The following is a 22,185-nucleotide window of genomic DNA, read 5'->3' on the forward strand; positions in this document are numbered from 1 at the left end:
TAACATCTTTGTTATGTACAACTTTGAAATTGTGATTCTTGAAAGTAAAATTGGTGGATCAAGAGAAATGCACATTTAGAGCTTTAGACTTATGCTATGTCTCTCTCTACATCCTTAAGAAGTAGAGTGGGTATTAGCCTTTTTAAGTATTTGGAATAGCTCTTTTTCTATTTTGTTTTTTAAAGGCCACCGTCTAAGGGTTGTCAATATGAACCAACAAAGTGATACTGCAGACTTGCTAGGAGGGTAAGTGTGTTTAAATTTATTTTCTTATTTTTTTTTACTACTTAATAAACCCTGACTTCTTACCAAGCTCAAACCCAGCCTGAGAAAAACAAAGTTTTGAAACCTTTACCCCACAGCAGTAAGACATTTATTGGAAAAAAATTTTTTACTAAAATTGAGACTCTTTTGTTTATGTAGCTATTTCATGCATTTTAAATATCATTTAAGATCTTCCTCTCAAAGTTGATAGATACTCTGAAAGGAGGAGTAAAACCCATGCAAGTGTATAATCATCAACTGTGATATACATAGTAATTGACCTGTTATTTAACTTCTAGAATTATATCATATGCCTTCAAGATGTTTCTATAATTGCACTATACTACTGTGTATTTCTCTCTAGCCTGATCTACATATGTCATTAGTCATTTTATGCTTTCAAAGGTTCCCAACAATAATCTTGTACTAATTGAACATGGACAAGGTCCATCTCCTTCCCTACAAATCTATAGTGGGATATCAGCCCTGTAAGTCTTCTTAATACTGAGTATACAGGTGCCTGTCTATTCTATGCTGCAAATTATAGTCAAAGAGTTCCAACCAGTGCATAATTAACTAGAATTTTATTTTTGTGCTAACTTGATTCAAATACAGTATATCCACTTTTTTTTTTTTAACTGTTGCAGTTGGGACTTGAATTCAGTGCCTTGTGTTCTTGCGTAGCTTTTTCACTCAAGACTTGTGTTCTACCATTTGAGCCATACCTCCACTTTTGTGTATCTACTTTTAGTTCTCAGTAGATTATCAGTTACTCAAAACAGTACATATTTTTCAGTTTTTTTATGTTAGGATTTTACCTTATTTTCTGTTATCTTAATAGCAAGTTTTATAAATGTAGTCTTTTAATATATATCATATTGTAGCTATAAAAGTGACATCCTAGGTATATTTGGCAAGATGCAAAGTAGTTTTTAAAAAGTCAAGGGATTGGTAGATACAATTCAGGAATATGCAAGGACATAGACTAGAGACAGGGTAATATTCCTGTGATGTGTAAATGAAGGCTTGTCTTATATAACTTAAATTGAACATACATTGAGTATTATATTTGAATGTATTTATAATAGAATATTTTACTTTGTTCTTTTCTGGAGACAGGGTGTTAATAATTAGTCTAGGCTGGCTTGGTAACCACCATGTGACCTCAAATTTGCAATCTTCTACCTATGCCTTTCAAATTCTAGTATTTAGACATATACTACTATGCCCTATTTAGAAATAGAAAATATGGGGCTGGGAAGGTGACTCAGTGGTAGAGTGCTTGCCCTGCATGCATGAGGCCCTGTGTTCAATTCCTGAGTACCACATAAGCAGAAAAAGCTGGAAGTGGCGCTGTGGCTCAAGTGGTAGAGTACTAGCCCTTGAGCTGAAGAACTGAGGGACACTGCCTAGGCCCAGAGTTTAGACCTCCATGACTGGCACCAAAAAAAAAAAGTAAAAAAAAATAGAAAATATGTATAGACCTAGTTAGTCTGCTTTACAAATACAGGTCCTTGAAATTGACTTTTTTTTTTAATATTATAGGTAAAGACACTATGAAATTGAGTAACTTAGAAGTCATCAAATGATTTATAGTAATACAGATTGCTTTCCAATCTTTGTGAACGTTATTCCTTGTCCTTTAATCAATGTTAGCTAGTATAATGTATTTCCTCCCCCCTCTCCCCTAGATTCAGGAGTGAGTCTGAAACTCAGAGCCATACCAGGTTATGCAAACGCTTTATCTTTGAGCCATAATTTGGCCTTTTCAGGTTTTTTTTTGTCAGTCATGGGGCTTGAACTCTGGGCCTGGGCACTGTCCCTCAGCTCAAAGCTCAAAGCTAGCACTCTGAGCCATAGCACCACTTCTGGGTTTCTGATGGTTAATTGGAGGTAAGAGTTTCACAGACTTTCCTCCCCAAGCTGGCTTTGAACTGTGATCCTCAGACCTCAGACTCGTGAGTAGCCAGGATTACAGACATGAGCCACCAGTACCTAGCTTCACTTAATTTTAAACTTCGTTTTGCCATTACATTTGAAATTGCCATTACATTACAAAGGCTTCTATTATCTATAGGTAGAGCATGAGAGCAAATTTCAAGAGAATTAGAGGTGGAAAGAGTTACTCTCAGGGGAAATGGCCCTTCCATTTTTATATTATATCACACCTGAGTCATATAAAATTATCAAAACAGGCACAAAAGTCCTTGAGAAGCCAATAAGAAACATGACAGCCTCTAGACCCAAAGTTTCCCACCCCTCAATTCAGAGACTGAAAGAGAAGCAGAGAACTTAAGAGGTGGCACATACAATCACTTTAGAGAAACTTTACCTTAAGTAGCATGATATAGTATACAGGTTCATAGCACTGACTCCAGGGAAAGGGCTGGAAGAAGTTGGCAATGAAAAAAAGAAATACAATAGCGAGAAATTAAAAAATATTACAGACCCTAAGTTCAAGCTTCAGGACTGGCACGGGGGCGGGGGGGTGGGAGAAAGAGAACCATGTGCAGCTACACAACAGAGTGAACTTTGAACTCAGAATCCTTCAATGAAATGAAGAAATAACATTTCATCGTTTATTCCCAATACCTCATATATACTTCTGTGTGTCTCTTATACTTTCCTTGTAGCTTGGAAAATCATTTCTTTTTGTGTTAGTCATTTTCAAATGAACTCGTGTGTGTGTGTGTGTGTGTGTGTGTGTGTGTGTGTGTGTGTGTGTGTGTGTGTGTGTGTGTGTATTTAGTTATTTTTGGTGCATTCGTGTTCGAACTCAGAGAATTGTACTTGCTAGGCAAGCATTCTACTTGAGACACTAACCTCTCAGGTTCCGTCATTTTTTCTTTAGAGTTTTGTGCTTGTGCCCAGGTAGGCCTGGACTTCGCTCCTCCTCCTCCTCCTACCTCTCTGGGATAACTGGAAGTGCAGGCATGATAACCATACCCAGCTTACTTATTAAGATAAGTTTCCAATTTTGTCTGAGTTTACCTCAAACCTTGAGCCTCTCAATCTCTACCTCCTTCCTTGACTCCCTTTGTCCATCTCTCTCTGCTGCCTCTCATATAGGGTACTTGGGATTCATCCTTGGGCCTTATACATGCTAAGCATACATTCTGCAACTAACATACAACCTCACCTCTTTTTTTATTTTAAATTTTTATTTTTTCCATCAACTGAAGCATGTCTGACTTAACTGCTTAATAACAGCTTAAAAAAAACACCTTTCTTTTTTTTTTTTGGATCTGGTTGTGGGGCCTGAACTCTGGGCCTGGGCGCTGTCCCTCAGTTCTTCAGCTCAAGGCTAGCGCTCTACCACTTGAGCCACAGCGCCACTTCCGGCTTTTTTCTTTCTGCTTATGTGGTGCTGAGGAATCGAACCCAGGGCCTCATGCATGCAAGGCAAGCGCTCTACCACTGAGCCACCTTCTCAGCCCCAACACCTTTCTTTTTTTAAGGAATGTGACCTAATCTGAAACATTTATACCACCTCTATAAATGTAGTAGACTGCTAATAGCAGAGGCAATTACTATTAGTCATACCAGTCATTTATAACAGTCATTGGGAGCCTTGAACTGTTTTAAGTTCTTTATACATGAAATATTTTGCTTTTCTAACAGCCCTGAGCTACAGATACTAGAAATGGTTTCAGTGAAGTCCTATTTTTTCACTTTCCTTGTACTTCCTCTATTATTCTAGTTCTTATTTTGTCTATTCGGTGCTTCCGTCTGCTTCTGTTCTCCAACTCCTACAATCTCTTTTTATTTGGTAGTCAGCCATGGATTCATTGGTCTTTTCATTTTTGAGACTAGGTCTATCTCTGTCTCTCCCTTTCTCTCTGTATTTCCCCCTCACCTCCCTTTTCTTCTCTTTCTCCCTTATCCCCTCTCCCTCTTGTCTAGACTAACCTCCAACTTGTGAGCCTCTGAATTTTGAAACTACACGTCTAGATGTTAACACTATGCCCAGGGAAAATGGACCCCTAGAGTGACATCAGGCCATGCTACTCTCCTCAAATCCATCCATTGATTTCTCAGACCATTGGGAATATAACCCAGAGGATTTATTTGGGCCCTAAACTTACCCTTCCTCATCTGGCCTTGGGCATTCTTTCTGCTGTGATGCACCCAAGAGTGAGTTTCCACTCACTCTTCCTCTTCCTTTCATTTCTTGCTATCCACTTCACTGACTTGTTCATAGATCTTTCTGATGTCTCCTCTACAGCCAAGCTGGCCTGACAGTGATATGTAAACTATCAAATAACCCGGTCTATCATCCAATTTCCTTTAACTCTACTCTTAACAGCACTTAAGCTACTGTTTTACGTAAAGTAACATAACAAGGGAAAAGATCTCAAGAAACACTTCTCCAGACAAAAGATAATTGACTTAAGTATAAGGAAATGAGAATACGTATGTTGAGTTCATTCATTTATTCAAATGAACTTAGCTTTTTCACCTTTTAATTCTCTTTCATCTGTAAGCTATAGTAAAACATGACCTTGTCAGTGCTGTTGTCTTTATACTCACATTAGGTACTCAGTAAATTTTTAGAGTGAAAGAAAGAATTGGCTTTTTCAAGGTGCTAGTGCTTTAGGGGAAGTGAAAATGAGATTGAAATTCCCATATTTTTCTCTAGAAACGGACTTGAAAATATATACACACAACTAGCTTTCACTTTCTGTCTTTCTCACTTCCAGAAGCATTTCATTCTGCTTGAATAACCTTTAAGCAAGACCAGCGTTGGTGCAATTACCTTATTTTACTCCAATATTAAATCAATTTATTCCCTAGCTAGAGAAATTTGGAGTAAGCTAAGGAGTAAGAAAAATCTAAATACTAAGAACTGCAAGATAAGGTTTGGATGGCCACAAACCATTTCCTGAGATAGAACTTCTGTGTATCCCTTCCCCCACTAATATTTTTCTCCTCTAGTTTTTCTTCCATTGGCAATAATCGTTTCCAACTGGAAAAATATAGATTTATCATTTTGTTGTATTTTTCTAAAACGTCCTGAAAACTCTGCGTGTGTGTGTGTGTGTGTGTGTGTGTGTGTGTTATACGTGCTAGCGGAGTGCTACACTTTGATTCATAACTCATCCATTTGTTTTTTGCGTGCGTGCGTGTGTGTGTGTGTGTGTGTGTGTATATACGTGCTAGCGGAGTGCTACACTTTGATTCATAACTCATCCATTTGTTTTTTGCGTGCGTGTGTGTGTGTGCGTGTGTGTGTGTGCGTGTGTGTGTGTGTGTGTTATACGTGCTAGCGGAGTGCTACACTTTGATTCATAACTCATCCATTTGTTTTTTGTTTTTGCACCTGTCTGGGGCTATCGAAGTGCTCCACTTTGAGTCATACTTACAGCCATTTGGGTTTTTGTAGTTATTTTTTTATGTGCCAATCATGAGGCTTGAACCCAGGGCTTGACCCTGAGCTTCTTTTGCAAGCTCCACTTCTGGTTTTTGGGGTATTTAATTGTAGATAAGAGTCTCTTGGACTTTCCTGCCCAGGCTGGCTATAGACCACATCAGATCTCAGCTTCCTGAGTGCTAAGATTACAGGCATGAGCCACCAGGCCCAGCACTTTATTGCTTTTTGATAGGATCTTACATACCCTACCCAAAGCTGGCCTGCAGTACAAAAACTTCCTACCTACTCCTCCCATGTAGCTGGAATTATGTGTTCAAGTTACTGTTTCTGACTTCTGAAAAATTTTCAGTAAATACAAAACATGGTTTCTGTTTAAGTTCCATGCATACATGTTGTTTTAAATGTTCCAATAACAGAAATAATTTATTCTCGAGTTAGAAATTTCAGTTGTTTTTTTTTCTTTTTTTGATGTCCAGAGTGCTGGCCCTGAGCTTTTTGCTCCACTTTGCACTTTTTAGTGGCTAATTGGAAATAAGAGTCTCAGACTTTCTTGCCTGGGCCACCTTTGAATTGTGAAATTCAGAATCCAGCTTTCTGAGTAATTAGGATTATAGATATATAGATAATTAGGATTATGGATGTGAGCTACTGGACCTAGCTTCAAATTTTCATAATCTACTTAACATTTGTTTATCTTCAACACTTAGGGTAAGAGAATTATTTATAATCTTACTTTTTTATGTAAATATGTATGTATATTTATATTACAGCATAAACCATAACATAGATTGATTTTTATTTTTGTGAGTTCTGCTTTCTGATTTCTTTTAGAAGTTTGTACATGACATTTGGCTTTTGTTTCAGTTATAAGCCAGTGGACCATAAACTTATTTGGCTACCCTTACGTGAGACATTTGAGGAGCTCTTTGTCAAGACCTTTTCTAAGAAACAAAACTTTACTTTCTTGGGACACATTCAGACCTGTTACAGACAGAAACGCTGGCATGATCTTCTCAAACTGATGCAGCATGTCCACAAGTCTGCTGTTAACAAGGAGGAAAAGGAGAGTGAGACAGGTGAGCTCTACTACTGAGTTATATGCTGTATGCCCAGCCTGTGGGAAAGCAAATTAAGGGTACATATATATGTATATGCAAGTGAACTAATTAGTATAATCACTGACCCATAATTAGCACTATGTTCGTTCACATCTTGACTTAGAGTTTTACTGATTTTTTTATGTGTGAGTGCCAATAATAAAGGGGCTTGAATGCTAAGTGTGGGCACTATTCCTGAGATGTTTTGCTCAAGGCATGTGCTCTAGCACTTGAGCTATAGCTCTACTTCTAGCTTTTTTTTTTTTTTTTTTTTGGTTATATGGCTTGAACTCTGGGCTTGGGTGCTGTCCCTCAGCTCTTCAGCTTAAAGCAAGTGCTCTACTGCTTGAGCCACAGCACCCCTTTGGTTTTCTAGTAGTTTATTAGAGATAAGAATCTCATGGACTTGGGCCTGGGAAGGTGGCTCAGTGGTAGAGCACATGCCTTGCATGCCTGAGGCCCTGGGTTCGATTCCTCAGCACCACATAAGCAAAAAGAAAAAAGCCAGAAGTGGCACTGTGGCTCAAGTGGTGGAGCGCTAGCTTTGAGCTGAAGAGCTGAGGGACAGCGTCCAGGCCCAGAGTTCAGGCCCCATGACCAGACCCAAAAAAAAAAACCAAAACAAAACACACACACAAAAAAAAAATCTCATGGACTTTCCTGCCTGGGTTGGCTTTGAACCGTGATCCTCAGATCTCAGTCTCCTGAGTAGCTAGGATTACAGCTGTGAGTCACCGGGGCCTGGCAACTTCTAGCTTTTTGTTGTTAATTGGAGATAAGAGTCTCAGACTTTTCCTGCATGGACTGGCTTTGAACTGTGCAGCTCAAATGTGAGCCTCCTGAGTAGCTAGGATTACAGGTGTTAACCACCGGTGTTGCCCAGTGATTTAGTTCTTTATAGTTTTCCCTAAAGTGCTTAGTTTTTGGTTATTTTCTTAATCATTTGGCTTTTATGTGCTTAACAGATGTACAGAAAACATTATAACTCAAAAGATTTGTCTTTATTTTTTATTCGTGTCTTTATTCTTTCCTAGGATTACTCCTAAAGGAGAAATGGGAAGCTTTTGGTCTTAGACTCAACCATGCCCAACAACAGATGAAAATGACTGAAAATGCACTATTGTTTGCATTTGTGGAGGTATTTTGCTTTATTTAGATGAAGGGACTTATCATCATCATCATCACTACCACCATTTTCTGATACCAGGGCTTGATGGCAGAGCCTTGAGCTCTCTTAGTTTTTGTTTTTGTTCAAGGCTTGTGCTCTAATGATTGAGGCACACCTGCATCATTTTACTTAATTGGAGATAGACTCTCAAGGACTTTTCTAGCTTGACTGGATTGCTGTCCTTTGATTTTTGCCTCCTGAGTAGCTAGCATTATAGCCTTGAACCACCACATTGTTCCCTTTTTGTGTGAGTGTGTGCCCATTGTGTGGTTTGAACTAAGAGACTGGGTGCTGTCCCTGAGCTTTTTCGCTGAAGGTTGGGACTCTACTACTTGAACCACAGCTCCACAGCTGGCTTTTTTCACTAATTAGGGATAAGAGTCTCATGGATTTTCCTGCCCAGGCTAACTAACACTGTGATTCTCAGATCTCAGTGTCCTGAGTAGTTAGGATTACAAGCATAAGCAGCTGGCACATTTACTAATTTTAAAGATACAATTGAGAACAAATAGCTAGCTTTACACTTTGAAGTTTGTATGTTTATCCTGCTACAGGCAGTGGGAATACACATAAATAAGCAAAAGGTTGAACATAACTGTCAGCTTAATTGTAAATATGGCAGAGACCAAGTTTGAGGGGGTGTTAGATTGACATGGTTGGAGGGAGTGTTAAGCAGACATAGAGATGTCTATTCATATCCCAGTGTATATTTGATAGTATTGTTTGGTTATCTCTACTGCTATCATATGATCCTGTTAGCAAAGGGTCAACTTGATTAAATATTTATAATTTGTCTTTATTGTCTTGTTTTAAAAATACTTTTATGAGACTCTTTTCACCATCCTATTAAGCATGTAGGAGTCTTAAATTGGTGTTTTTAAAGAGAACGTTGGTGAAGTAGGGATATTTGCTCATTTATACTTAGTATGATTATTTCTAAAATAAAATACCACAGCCACTCGAGTCAAGTCTCTCTCTCTGTGTCTCTCAATTGTTATTTTTAAGGAGTTGTACAAAGGGTTTACAATTTTATGTCGGATTATCAGGTTATGAGTACAGTGCTGGTTGGGCGTTTTCACCCTTTCCTTCTCTTTTCCCCATTTTCACACTTCATCGCTACCCACAAGTTAGATGATTTATTTTTAACATAGTGTATATTGAATACATTGACTGCATTTGCTTCTTCCCTCTATTCCTGTGCCCTGCCTTTACCCACCTCCCAAAAGAAGAAAAAAACAAAACAATAAAAAGTTCCACTTATTGATAAATAGTACTTTAGATGTTCAGCGGAGTTACGCATTTGCATTCCTCCCTTCTTATAACCTCTTTTAGTCAGTTTATATGTAAATACATAGGGTACTCTATATTTTAAATATAGATTCTACATATGAGAGGAAAGTGCCATTTGTCTCTAATATTGGCTACATTTAATATGACTTGTTCTAAGTACATCCATATCTCTGCAATTGATTCCACATGTGTGTATGTACCACATTTTCTTGATCCACTCATCTACTGTAGGGTATCTAGGTTACTTCCATAATTTGGCTCTTGTAAATGAACATGGATGTACCCTGACTTGTAAAGAACTGGGTAGATGCTCAAGAGTAGTGTGGCTATATCAATAGGGTAGTTCTAGTTCATTTTTTGAGGACTCTCCCAAATTCCCTCCAGAGTGGTTGTACTAGTTTGCATTTCCACAACAATGTAATAGAGTTCCTTTTTTTTCCACGTCCCCACAAGCATTTCTTTGAATTCTTTATATTGACCAATCTAACTGGGGGGAGATGGAATTTCAGTGTTAATTTGACTTGGATTTCTTTTATGGCTGAAAATGTTGAGAATTTCCTCATGTTTATTGGCCATTCTTTTTTCTTTTTTTTTTTTTTTTTAAATTTTTATTTATTTTTTTTGGGTCCGGTCGTGGGGCCTGAACTCTGGGCCTGGGCGCTGTCCCTCAGCTCTTCAGCTCAAGGCTAGCGCTCTACCAAATGAGCCACAGCGCCACTTAGGGCTTTTTTCTTATGTGGTGCTGAGGAATCGAACCCAGGGCCTCGAGCATGCAAGGCAAGTGCTCTACCACTGAGCCACCTTCCCAGCCCCTATTGGCCATTCTTACTACTTCCTCTGAGAAGTCTCTATTTAGTTCCTTTGCTCCTTTGTTGATTATTTTTTTTCATTTTAGGGGGAGATGAGTTCCATGAGCTCCCTGTATATATTGGATATTATATCTTTGTGTAAGATATACATAGCTGGTAAAGATTTTTTTTCCCATTCTGGGGTTGGTTATTATTCTAATTTTGTTTTTTCCTTTGCTGTGCAAAAGTGTGATATAATCCCACTTATCAAGCTTCTTTTTATTTGCTGTGCTTCTGGGACTTTTCAGAAAGTTCCTGTCTATACCTATAAATTCTAATGTTTCTTCTATTCCATCTTGAAGTAGATTCAGAGTTTGAAGTGTGACATTGAGGTCTTTGATCCACTTTGAGTTGATACTAGTTCATGGTGAAAAACAAGGATCCAATTTTAGGTTTCTGTATATGGGCATCCCATCACCAATTATTGAAGATGCTATTTTTTTTCAACTTACATTTTTGGCTCCTTTATTGAATATCAATAGCTATCAATATATGGGTTTATTTCTGTGTCTTCTAGTCTGTTTCATTCTTCTTTGGACCTGTTTTTATGGCATTACCACCCTGTTTTTGTTATTACACCTCTGAAGTCAAGTTTGAGGTCTGGAATTGTGATAATACCAGCATTTCCTTTTTCTTTTCAGGGCTGGGGGAACCTAAAATTGTTTTGGCTATTCATGGTTTTTGTTTTTCCTTATGAAATTTTGGATTGTTTTCTTTGTTTTGGTGAAGAATGTCATAGGCATTTTTATGGGGATTGTATTTAATTTGTAGATCACCTTTGGCAGTATCTGAATACTTGAGTTTTATGATTTAAAACACTGGAGTTAATACATTTGTTCTGTTTTTTTTTCAGCTAAATTTGTTGGTGTTTTTTTTTTTTTTTTTTTTGTAGAGTCAGCATTAAAGTATAAAGTAGTAAAACAGGTTTTGATGTGTCAGCTGGGTAGATTATAAGATTTTTTTTTTTTACTATTCTTAGAAATAGAACTTGAAGAGATAACAGATAATAGAATACAGCTAAATAAATATTGATTTTGATACTCTTTAGCAACTGGGAAAGACTGTCTCTCAACTCCTATATACTCTTGATTTGGACTTTTATCTGGTCTGACATATATTCATAGCCTATCTGTGTAATTATTTGGGGTGCCTTTATATACCTGAATACATCATATGTTACAATTTAACTGAACATTTGTGTAATGAAAGAATTATTCCTCACTATGTACGACTTGACCTTTTGGATTTGCTCAAAATTAACTTGGCCTTAATTCTGTGACTTGTTGGAAAAATTATGCCCTTTACTTTCTCACAAAGCAAATATAACTGCTCTTGGTAACTTTTTTTTATTTAGTGTGACAGCAGCTTCTTTAAGTGCACCATATAGATGGTAATTCTATCTTTGTTTGAAGTGAAATCTTAACTTTTTCATCATCTTTTAGGGCACTTTAGCTCAGGCTATAAAGAAAGGAGAGTGGATCTTGTTGGATGAGATTAATCTGGCTGCTCCTGAAACATTAGAATGTCTAAGTGGCTTGCTTGAAGGTTCCTCTGGCTCCCTAGTGTTACTGGATCGAGGCGACACAGGTAAGAATTTGATTCCTTTGTGGTTTCACTTTGATTGGGTGGACTACATGCCTCTTCCAGGAGAATTTGTTCATACCTTACATATTAGGTTCCACAAAGTATATTGAGCTGGTTGTAGTATAGAGAAGGCACAAAGAATAAGATACTTTGTGTCAGTGCAGTTGAGTTTTAAGTAATAAACACATACTTTGATAAAATAAATACTGGTGATTGAGAAATAATAAACAGATATGTAAAATACTGGATTGGCAGCCTAAGTTTGATTTGTATGTAAAGGTATGACAAGTGGTCATAGGTTTCTGAGAAGGCAGTGAAATTGTGAACAGCCCATACAACCAGGCTGATCCTGAGGTATAGTTGTTGAGCCTGAGGTTTGGTGGAGTTAGGGTCCTGTGGCTTATCACTTGTTTCACCAGAGTGCTGAGAATTTCTGATTTTTTTTCTTAACAGAACCACTGGTTCGTCATCCTGATTTCCGTTTATTTGCATGCATGAATCCAGCTACTGACGTGGGCAAAAGAAATCTGCCACCAGGAATAAGAAACAGGTGAAGTTTTTAAAGTTCTTTGTTTATTGGTTGTGTTAACCAATTTCAAGATAATGTTTACAGTTTTTTGTTCTCCAATAAAAACAGTATTCTTAATTTCCTGCTTTGTTCAATTTCTATGCTTTCTATAGGCTGTAGGCATGAAAAAAATCTAATAATATCATAGAAACCTTTTCTTTGTTTTTAGTATGAAACTTAATAACTCATGAAGACTGTTGAACACACAGATTGTTCAGGAAGTCCTCTATTAGAAATATTTCCTCCATAGCATAAAAATCATTAGTGCATTTTGATTTTTTTTTTTTTTTTTGGGTCCGGTCATGGGGCCTGAACTCTTGGCCTGGGCGCTGTCCCTCAGCTCTTCAGCTCAAGGCTAGTGCTCTACCACTTGAGCCACAGCACCACTTCCAGCTTTTTCTTTTTGCTTATGTGGTGCTGAGGAATTGAACCCAGGGCCTCAGGCATGCAAGGCAAGCGCTCTACCACTGAGCCACCTTCCCAGCCCACATTAGTGCATTTTGAGAATCTGGTTCTTTTTGATGAAATTGATTATAAGACTTTTTTCCTGTGGTACTGGGGTTTCCACTTAGTCCTTTTTCACTTTTAGTTACTTTTTACATAGGTTCTTGTATTTTTCCCAAGGCTATCTGCCAGTGGTGGTTTGCTTTCTTATCTGAAACCTTCAACATAGATGATTTCAAATGGATGCACCACCATAATTATCTTATTTATTGAGGGAGGATCCTGCTGTTTGTTAGGATGGCCTTAAGCTTCTATCTTCCCAATTTCTGCCTCTTGATCATCTGGGTTATAGATAAGGGCCACAGTGCCCTGTCCTAAGGCCTTTTATGTTTCTTTCATCACTGAGCACTGACATGAGCAAAGTCCTTAATTTTGGTAGTTTATGTAACATTTAAGAAAAGATAAATGACCAGGTTATTTTTGTAACTTTTTGTTTGATTTCAGTTTCTAAAATGTTGGAGCAAGCTAGATTTCTTATCTCTATTATAAGAGCAATTTTCACAGGGAAATTTTAGAAGAACCATTAAAGTATGCATTTTCTTCTGATGCACCAATTGGTTTTTGTTGTAGTTGTTGTTTCTGGAGCTTGAACTCAGGACGTGGGTACTGTCCCTAAGCTGCTTTTAACTCAAGGCCAGTACTCTGTATCTTGAGCCACATCGCCACTTCCCGTTTTTTGGTGGTTAATTGGAAATAAGATTCTCACAGACTTTCCTACCCAGGCTGCCATGAAACCATGATCTCAGATCTCAGCATCTGAGTAGCTATGATTATGGGCATGAGCCACCAGTCAGTGCCCTGCTATCATTTTGTTTTTGGTGGTGAATAGATTTTTTTTTTTTTTGCACATAATTTTGTTACACTTAAAATAAAAAATACTTTCTGAAAATAGATGTCTTAGCTGTGTAAATTCAAGGCTTACATATAGAAGATAATATTGTTATAGAAGCAGCTTCATTTTTATTTCCTTATGGTTTATTTGTATCTCAAGTGACACTTGTAGTTTACAGGCACTTAAAATGAGCTTATATCTTCTGTTTCATATTTTTCTATTTTCAGTATGGCTGTATTAATTTTCTAAAAACAGTTATTTAATAACCTACAGATTCACTGAACTTTATGTAGAAGAATTGCAGTGTAAAGAAGACTTACAAATTCTTATTCTGGATTATCTAAAAGGATTGAGTGTGAGCAAGAACATTGTGCAAGGAATCATAAAGTAGGTTTTCTCTCGCTTGTCTATTTACTTTTCTTCATAACTATTTCAAGTACAAACTTTTTTTCTCCTTTTTCTTGCTTATACTGGAGAAATGTTACAGAAAAATTGTGTAGATTCATTTTAAGGTTATATCTTTATATGAACTCCCTTAGGTTTTCCTAAGGAGAGTGCATATAAAGCTTAGAACCACTACTTTGAGGATGTGTAATCAGATACTGCTCTCCTGATTACTTCTGTATTCATAACTAGAGTTTTTCTTAGGTTTGATATAAATGTTTTGCATTTTTATCTGTCTTGATCAAATCTTACCTTGCCTTCTATAGATAAGTAATTTACGAAGAGGAAGGCCATATGGGGGTGTGTATGTGTGTGTGTATGTGTGTGTGTGTGTGTGTGTGTGTGTGTGTGTGAAGGCCATATAGGGTGTGTGTGTGTGTGTCCATGTGTCCTAAGCTCTCACTCAGCTTTGTTGCTCCTTCCTAGCACTCTGTCATCTGAGCCATACCTTCATTTTCAAAAGGCCACATAATTTATCAAGTTAGGTCTAGAATAATAGAGACCTAGCAAAAAATAGTACCATGACTTGCTGCTTTAATGTGAGTCACTGTGTTTTGTGTGCCATATAGAAAGAATTCAGTGATTTTTCCTAAATAATCTAAATTCTAATGTTGGCTCTAGAAGCTAAAAGTTAATTGTGTCATTCTGGGCAAATCATTTCTTTTTCTCTTTGTCCTCCTGAAAAATACAGTACGTAAATGGTTGAAATAGAATCATATTAACATTTTATTTTACATTTTGTGTTTTTTTCCCATGGCATCTTCCCACATAGCTCTATCACCACCACCTTTTTGTTATGTGAATGTGGGAATCAGAACCTGGTCCATGAACTTGCTAATAAGCACACATTACCACTGAGATTATCTGCCATATCCCCTCCTTCCTGCCCCCCAACCCTGTTTCTTTCTGTCTATCTAGTTGTTCCAAGGTGGTTGATTTCTACATGTCAATGCATCTTGACTCCTTTCATCATTCTTCCCCATCTCTCCCAACCCCACCTATCCCCTCAAGTTAAGTGGTCCTATTAACCTCTGTGGACTGCATTCTTTTTGTAGCTTCTACACAGCTTTACGGAAAGAATCTGGTACCAAATTAGTGGATGGAACTGGCCACAGACCTCACTACAGCCTTCGGACTCTCTGCAGGGCCTTGCGATTTGCAGCTTCCAACCCATGTGGCAGTATCCAGCGCTCTCTATATGAGGTCTTTCTAAAGTCTGTTTGATTTAGGAGCTGGGTAGATGGGCTCCCCATGGGAAGGAGAGAATGGGAGGAATATACCACATTTGCCAGTGCTTCTTTGTCAGATTAGCCCAGCACCACATTCCCTTTTTCTACCACATTATCATGTTTAAAAGGTGTTCTGGGAAATAGCACTACCCAAAATATTGAGTATTGTTTCAGTTATTACAGAGGGGCAACTTACATTATGTGTATCCGTTTTCTCTATAGGGCTTTTGTTTGGGTTTCTTAACACAACTTGATAGGACATCATACCCTGTGGTTCAGAAGCTTATTTGTCAACACATTATCTCTGGCAATGTCAAAGGTTTGCTGAAACAGGTAAATTCTTTGACTTTGTAATATAAGGGAAAGGATGAATTCTCAAAGTTTTGGCTTAATTTATTTTCACAAAACTTTTTAATTATAAAAGGATTCTACTGCAAAAAGTTAATGATTACAGAAATGTTACCATTAGGTGGATATTAAGTTCTAATTCTTACGAGTTTCAACTCCTACAGTTACCCCTTTACAGCTAAATTATAATGTATATATTTTGTTTTGTTTTCTTTTGCTTTTTGTCAGTCATGGGGCTTGAATTCAGGGCTGGGCACTATACCTGAGGTTTTTTGCTTAGGGCTAGTGCTCTACCACTTCAAGCTACAGCCTCACTTCTGGGCTGGTGGTTAATTGGAGATAAGAGTCTCATAAACTTTCTTACCCTGGCTGGCTTTGAACTAATGATTCTCAGATCTCAACCTCTTGAGTAACTAGGATTACAAGCATGAGCCACCAGTGCCTGCCTAAATTTTATTTTTTCATGTATTCAATTGATAGTGTGTGTTTGTTGATGTTGTAAATTCAAGTTGCCTTTTTGTAAGTAACTCCATGTAGATGGATATCCTTAATTTCCCTTGTTTGGGGTGGAGAGTGAAGGCAATCAAATTCAGGCCCTCATAAATAATAGGCAAACTATGTACCATTGTGCTACATTTCTAGCCCTAGTTTTTCTAGCCTGTCTGGGATAACTTTTTGATTTTGCACCAAAATCAGTTTTTTTGCACAAAAAAAATTTTTTTTGTTAAATTTTTATAAGGGCAACATTTTTACTAGATGGTTCCCTCAAAAGATTATCTATACAGTCCTTCTAAGTGATTATTGAGCTTGTGCAAAGAGAGAGGAGCCGCTGTAGAAACAACTGCTACTTGAGTTTGACAGGAAATTACAGAGTAAATATGTTAATAAGAGAGACTGAGAAACTGATTTTTCATTAGAGAGAGAGTACTGTTGGGAATTTGAACTATTTTGGACTTTATCTTTCAATAAACAATATAAATACATATATCCGTATACACACATGCATATGGTAAACAATTGTTACTATTTTTATTAGGGTTTATTTTTTATTTTTTTTGTTGGTCGTGGGGCTTGAACTCTGGTCCTGGGCGCTGTCCCTCAGCTATTCAGCTCAAAGCGAGCGCTCTACCACTTGAGCTACAGCGCCACTTCCGGGTTTCTGGTGGTTTATTGGAGATAGGAGTCTCACGGTTTTTCCTGCCCGGGCTGGCTTTGAACCACGATCCTCAGATCTCAACCTCCTGAGTAGCTAGGATTACAGGCGTGAGCCACCAGCGCCCGGCAAGGGTTTATTTTTTAAAAATACTTAAGGGGTTGAGGCATGGCTCAGTTAGAAGAGCACTAGCCAATGAACAAAAGCAGCAAGTACCAAATCAAGTCCTGCTCTCTGACCGAAAGTATAATTAGTATATAAAATTTAAAAACAGTTTTATTAGTGTACAAAGGGAATGACCTGTTTTGATGGTGCAATTACATACAAGTCTTGTCCATTTACTCATTTTTTTGCATGTGCTCTTCATTGTTGTAATGGAAGCTTAAAGATCACCCCCACCCCTGCCCTCACTAAGGACCCTTCAAATTGGGACTTGGACAGATAGTTTCAAGTGTGGCCAGGTTTATAGAAGAGAATTTATGCAGAGCAATTCAACTGTTTTTATCTGTAAAATTGTACAATTCAACTTAGCAATACCTTATTTGGGAAGATTATTTCATTATCTGTATTTTCCATTAAAGTTTAGTCTAAAAAGTCAGTAAAATTCTTCTCTACAGGATCAAAAATGTAATAATGCAGTCTTTTTCCTTTGTTATAACTGGCCCAGTTTGGGGGATGAAGGGAGTTTGGTATATAGGAAATACAAATTCTTGCGGGAAATGAATCATCTTGTATGGGGAAAAATTTTATCCTCCTTTTCCCTCAAAGACACTTAGTCCCATCCTGACTTCAAAATCAGTTTATGACCACATTTTCTTCACATTCCTCAAAGTAATTTTATGTTCATATTTAACTTTGCATCTTAGTTAGGAAAGCATTTTTATAGCTTCTTTTCCTAATTCCAGCTCTTAGAGACTACCGTAGTTGTCATGAGACTGAGCCATTTTCAAATTTACCTTTCAGCCTATTCCAGAGCCCAAAGGAGGTCGGCTCATCCAGGTTGAAGGCTATTGGATTTCAGTGGGAGACAAGGAGCCTACAATAGATGAGACATACGTTCTGACATCTTCTGTTAAGTTGAACCTGAGAGATATAGTCCGTGTGGTCTCTGCTGGGTATGTAAGCTTTTTCTCCAGATGCTGTTTATTAATGTTTCCATTTTTACAATATACTCTAGTCATCTTCTCTATCACTATTTCTTTTCCTCTTGAATTGTTATTTTTTCTTTTCTTTTTTTTTTTTTTTGTTGGTCATGTGGCTTGAACTCTGGGCCTGGCTGCTATCCCTCAGCTCTTCAGCTCAAAGCTAGCTCTCTGCTACTGGAGCCACAGTGCTACTTCCAGTTTGTTGGTGGTTAATTGGAGATAAGAGTCTCATGGACTTTGCTGCCCGGGCTGGCTTTGAACTGTGAACCTCAGATTTCTGCCTCCTGGGTAGCTAGGATTAAAGGTGTGAGCCACCGGTGCCCAGCTTAAATTGTTACTTTCTAAAGTCAGTATTGGACTTTTCTCACAAAGCATTATTTCTGGTTGCACAGAGGAGCATTGTTACTCTTTTGGTAAGAGCACTTATGGACATAAACTATTTTGGCCTTTCTTAAAGCATTTTTTTTATTATGCTAATAGTGCTGGAGAGGTTAGAAGTATTTTCAGTACTTTTTTACATAGATCATTCTCTGTGTATAGGTATATAAAAAATGCTCTGTGATAGTCATTTTTTGAAAAAGTTCTTCAGTTCTATTTTCTGGATATTTTTGTCTTTCTATTGCAGTGGATCTTTTTAAAATTGTCTTACTGAATAATCTTTTGCAGAACCTATCCAGTGCTGATTCAGGGAGAGACATCAGTTGGTAAAACCAGCTTGATTCGGTGGTTGGCTGCAGCCACTGGCAACCACTGTGTACGAATTAATAATCACGAACACACAGATATTCAGGAGTACATTGGTTGTTACACATCTGACTCTTCGGGGAAACTTGTTTTTAAAGAAGGTAATGTTAATATTTTATTGTGAATGTAGGTTTTCCTACTTACCTGCATACCACTAGTTGTCATCATTTCTAACTGAGGCCTGTGGACCTCTTAAGGGACGGTGTTTCTGGTCTAAAGTTACTTGGATCCCATTAATCATTTCAAGCATGTACAGGCAAACTGCCAGATTATAAGGAGGGCACTTTTACTGTTGCTTTGTTTCTTAGAAATTCAAAGGACAGAGTAAGGAAGTTTAGAGTAGACGAGAATTTTGTAATTTTATGAAATAATACTGCAGAGAAAAGCTGAAAGGGTTATTCTTTATGCTAGTTCTGACTGTGGTTGAATTGTGATTTTTACCCACAGTGTCACAGATTTTGGGGCCAAAACTAGCTAGAAGGAATAATTTCCTTGTAAATATAATGAAAACTTAGGATTTGTTGATATTAAAAACACTGTTATGATTACACTAATTCTCAATGTTCATGTAATATAATGATAACAGGATTTATTGATATTAAAAACACTTATGATTCCTGTTATTGTTACATTAATTCTGAATGTTCATTTCTGTGTAGGTGTTCTTATTGATGCTATGAGAAAGGGCTACTGGATTGTCTTAGATGAATTAAACTTGGCTCCTACTGATGTATTGGAGGCACTAAACAGACTATTGGATGATAACCGTGAATTGCTTATAACTGAAACCCAGGAAGTTGTTAAAGCACATCCTCGATTCATGCTCTTTGCTACTCAAAATCCACCTGGGCTTTATGGAGGCAGAAAAGTGAGTTTCCTTTACTTTGACCCTTCTTTTCAGGACCATACCGTGTTAAGTATAAAACAGTGTTTTCATTAAGAATGAAAGGAGTAGCCAGGTGCTGGTGGCTCAGGCCTGTAATCCTAGTTACTCAGGAGGCTGAGATCTGAGGATTATGGTTCAAAGCCAGCCCGGGCAGGAAAGTCCATGAGACGCTTACCTCCAATAAACCACTAGAAAACTGGAACTGGCGCTGTGGCTCAAGTGGTAGAGTGCTTGCCTTGAGCTGAAGAGCACAGGGACAGCACCCAGGCCGAGTTCAAGCCCCACAACCGACAAAAAAAAGAATGAAACAAGTTACTGTGATTATGGTGAATAGTAGGACTCTCTACAGAACTAGCTGAAAAGTTCTGTTCATTTTCTAGGTGCTCTCCAGAGCCTTCAGGAATCGGTTTGTGGAACTGCATTTTGATGAATTGCCTAGTTCTGAGTTGGAAACAATCTTGCACAAGCGATGTAGTTTGCCTCCATCCTATTGCAGCAAATTGGTTAAAGTCATGTTGGACCTTCAGGTATTTCATGAACTTGATTTACGTGGATGTGTTGATTAGATTTGGTTATCAAAATTTAACAGCTTCTTTAGACTAAAAACAAGTCTATATATTTACAGAGTAGAAATCTTGAGATTTTATTGTTGCTGTTGTTTTGATTGGTAGCTGGATTTGAATTCAGTGTCATGGCTTACTAGGCAAGTAATATATCACTGGGCCCCTACTCTCAGCCCTTATAGTCTTATTTTAAAATGCGTTCTGTTCACATCTAAGTTTATGAGCTGAACTGAATCTCCAGCCCCCATTTTTAATTTATTTTTAAAATTAACTTATTGCATCCTAAAATTTTTCTGATATTTAAGTATTCTGTTAATTCCACTAGAGTATAATTTTGGAATATTTAGCAGAGGAAAAATGCAATTTTTTAATGTTAACAGGTGTGGGTGTGTGCCTGATTGCCTGTTTGCTTGAATTCAAGGCTGGGGTACTGTCCTTAGCAATTTTTGCTCAAGGCTAGCACTTTGTCACTTAAGCCACATCACCTCTTTCAGCGATTTTCTTAGTAGTTTATTAGAAATGAGAGTCTCACAGACTTTTTGCCCGGGCTGCCTTCTAACTGCAATTCTCAGATCTCAGCCTCCTGAGTAGTTAGGATTACAGGTGAGAGTGGCCGGTTCCCAGCTGCTAACAGTTATTTTTAATGTTACTTGTGCTGATCTTCAATTAGAGACCCTCCTCCCTTCATTTTCCAAGTAGCTAGTATGGGATTACAGTTGTGTGCAACTGTATCCAGGTTTAAACTTTAAATGGATCAGTTTGTGACTTGTTGAATTCTTCTTTGTTACCTGTTAAGCAGTAGTTGTTGCTTTTCCTCTTACTGCAGTGCTGGATATTGGACCTAGCAGGTTGTATGTGATAATGTCAGTTTTTTTTTTTTTAATATAGATTTAATTGAATTTTAAAAGTTGCTTTTTTGTGTGTGTGGTTTTTTGTTTTTTTTTTAATTAAGTTTCACTTTGTCTGGGCTGGCCTAAGTTACAGTCCAACTATTTACTCTTTTTTTTTTTTTTTTTTTCTGTTGAATTTCTTTAATGCTGTTAGGGGAAATCTGTAAAAGGTTCAGACAAAGATTTTTTTGTTATTGTTGTTGCTTTTTAATTACAAAACTAACAGCTGTTAGAATCCTTTTTCTTTTTTTTTTTTTTTTAAACCTTTACCTGTTTTCTTGGCTACAAAATACTCTGAGGAGATGCATAATTCCAACTACTTACTCTTCTTATGTGCCTGGGTTGACATATTCAGACCATCATGCAGGGCATTTATTTATTTATTTATATTCATAGGCCAAACTGGTTCACCTCTGCAATCCTCTTTGTGCCTTCCTCTTGCGTAACTAGGAACCACAAGTGTGAGCTACGTTGTCTAGCTTTGAAGTTCTTTATCAAGAGTTTGATCTGTAGAAACATTGTCAAATTACAAAATGTTAGTAATAATTGCTACTCTTTAATAGTATGGTCTTACATTGTAGGGCTGATCTTTCATCTTTCACATATTTTTAAAATATTTTTTCTGTATGAGATACAGAATTATGTTGTTTATTCCTATTATTATTTATGCATGAGTGAACATTTTTGAGGGACAGTTATTCGTCCATTAAGATTATCAGGACATATTAGTGGAATGAAATTACTCTTAATGGGAGCTTAAATTTGTCTAGAATTTTATGAGTTGTATTCTGTGCTTTCCATTAAGTGCAGCCAACTCCTCTGCTCATTTGTTTTGATACTTTAATAGTCCTACCGCAGAAGTTCTTCGGTGTTTGCTGGAAAGCAGGGCTTTATCACTCTTCGTGATCTGTTCCGATGGGCTGAACGATATAGATTGGCTGAGCAGACGGAGAAGGAATATGACTGGTTGCAGCATTTAGCCAATGATGGTATGTTTTCAATTAAGTGTTTGGATTGTTGAAGACAGATTCTCACTGTGTAGTAGTGCAGGCTAGACTTAAACTCATGATCTTACCTCAGCTTCCCAATTGCTGGGATTATTGTCTTGTTGTCACCATTCTAGGCTCAATGAAATACTTTTATTGTAAAACGAAGTCATCTGCCAAGTCAAATACTGCCGAAATTGTTGTTAGTGTACATATTGTTTTACATGTTCCATGAAAAACCTGTTTCCTTAAGTCTTTATGCTTTCCTTCA

At 37.5% G+C, this 22,185-nt stretch overlaps 1 protein-coding gene across 2 annotated transcripts in view; it reads left to right on the plus strand.

The window, feature by feature from the left end:
• Window positions 1–22,185, plus strand: part of Mdn1 (midasin AAA ATPase 1) — a 156,163-nt gene that overhangs the window by 36,413 nt on the left and 97,565 nt on the right. For both annotated transcript variants that reach the window (XM_042679510.1, XM_042679511.1), the window contains exons 15-27: window positions 186–246; window positions 6,500–6,711; window positions 7,767–7,870; window positions 11,481–11,625; window positions 12,076–12,172; window positions 13,800–13,913; window positions 15,026–15,173; window positions 15,422–15,532; window positions 17,664–17,815; window positions 18,512–18,690; window positions 19,249–19,457; window positions 19,856–20,002; window positions 21,776–21,917. In XM_042679510.1, coding sequence (XP_042535444.1) covers window positions 186–246; window positions 6,500–6,711; window positions 7,767–7,870; window positions 11,481–11,625; window positions 12,076–12,172; window positions 13,800–13,913; window positions 15,026–15,173; window positions 15,422–15,532; window positions 17,664–17,815; window positions 18,512–18,690; window positions 19,249–19,457; window positions 19,856–20,002; window positions 21,776–21,917 — 1,821 coding nt within the window. The remainder of the gene's footprint in view (window positions 1–185; window positions 247–6,499; window positions 6,712–7,766; window positions 7,871–11,480; window positions 11,626–12,075; window positions 12,173–13,799; window positions 13,914–15,025; window positions 15,174–15,421; window positions 15,533–17,663; window positions 17,816–18,511; window positions 18,691–19,248; window positions 19,458–19,855; window positions 20,003–21,775; window positions 21,918–22,185) is intronic.

Source organism: Dipodomys spectabilis, unplaced genomic scaffold, assembly GCF_019054845.1.
Source record: "Dipodomys spectabilis isolate Male_0828 unplaced genomic scaffold, ASM1905484v1 ptg000053l, whole genome shotgun sequence".
Lineage (NCBI taxonomy): Eukaryota > Metazoa > Chordata > Mammalia > Rodentia > Heteromyidae > Dipodomys > Dipodomys spectabilis.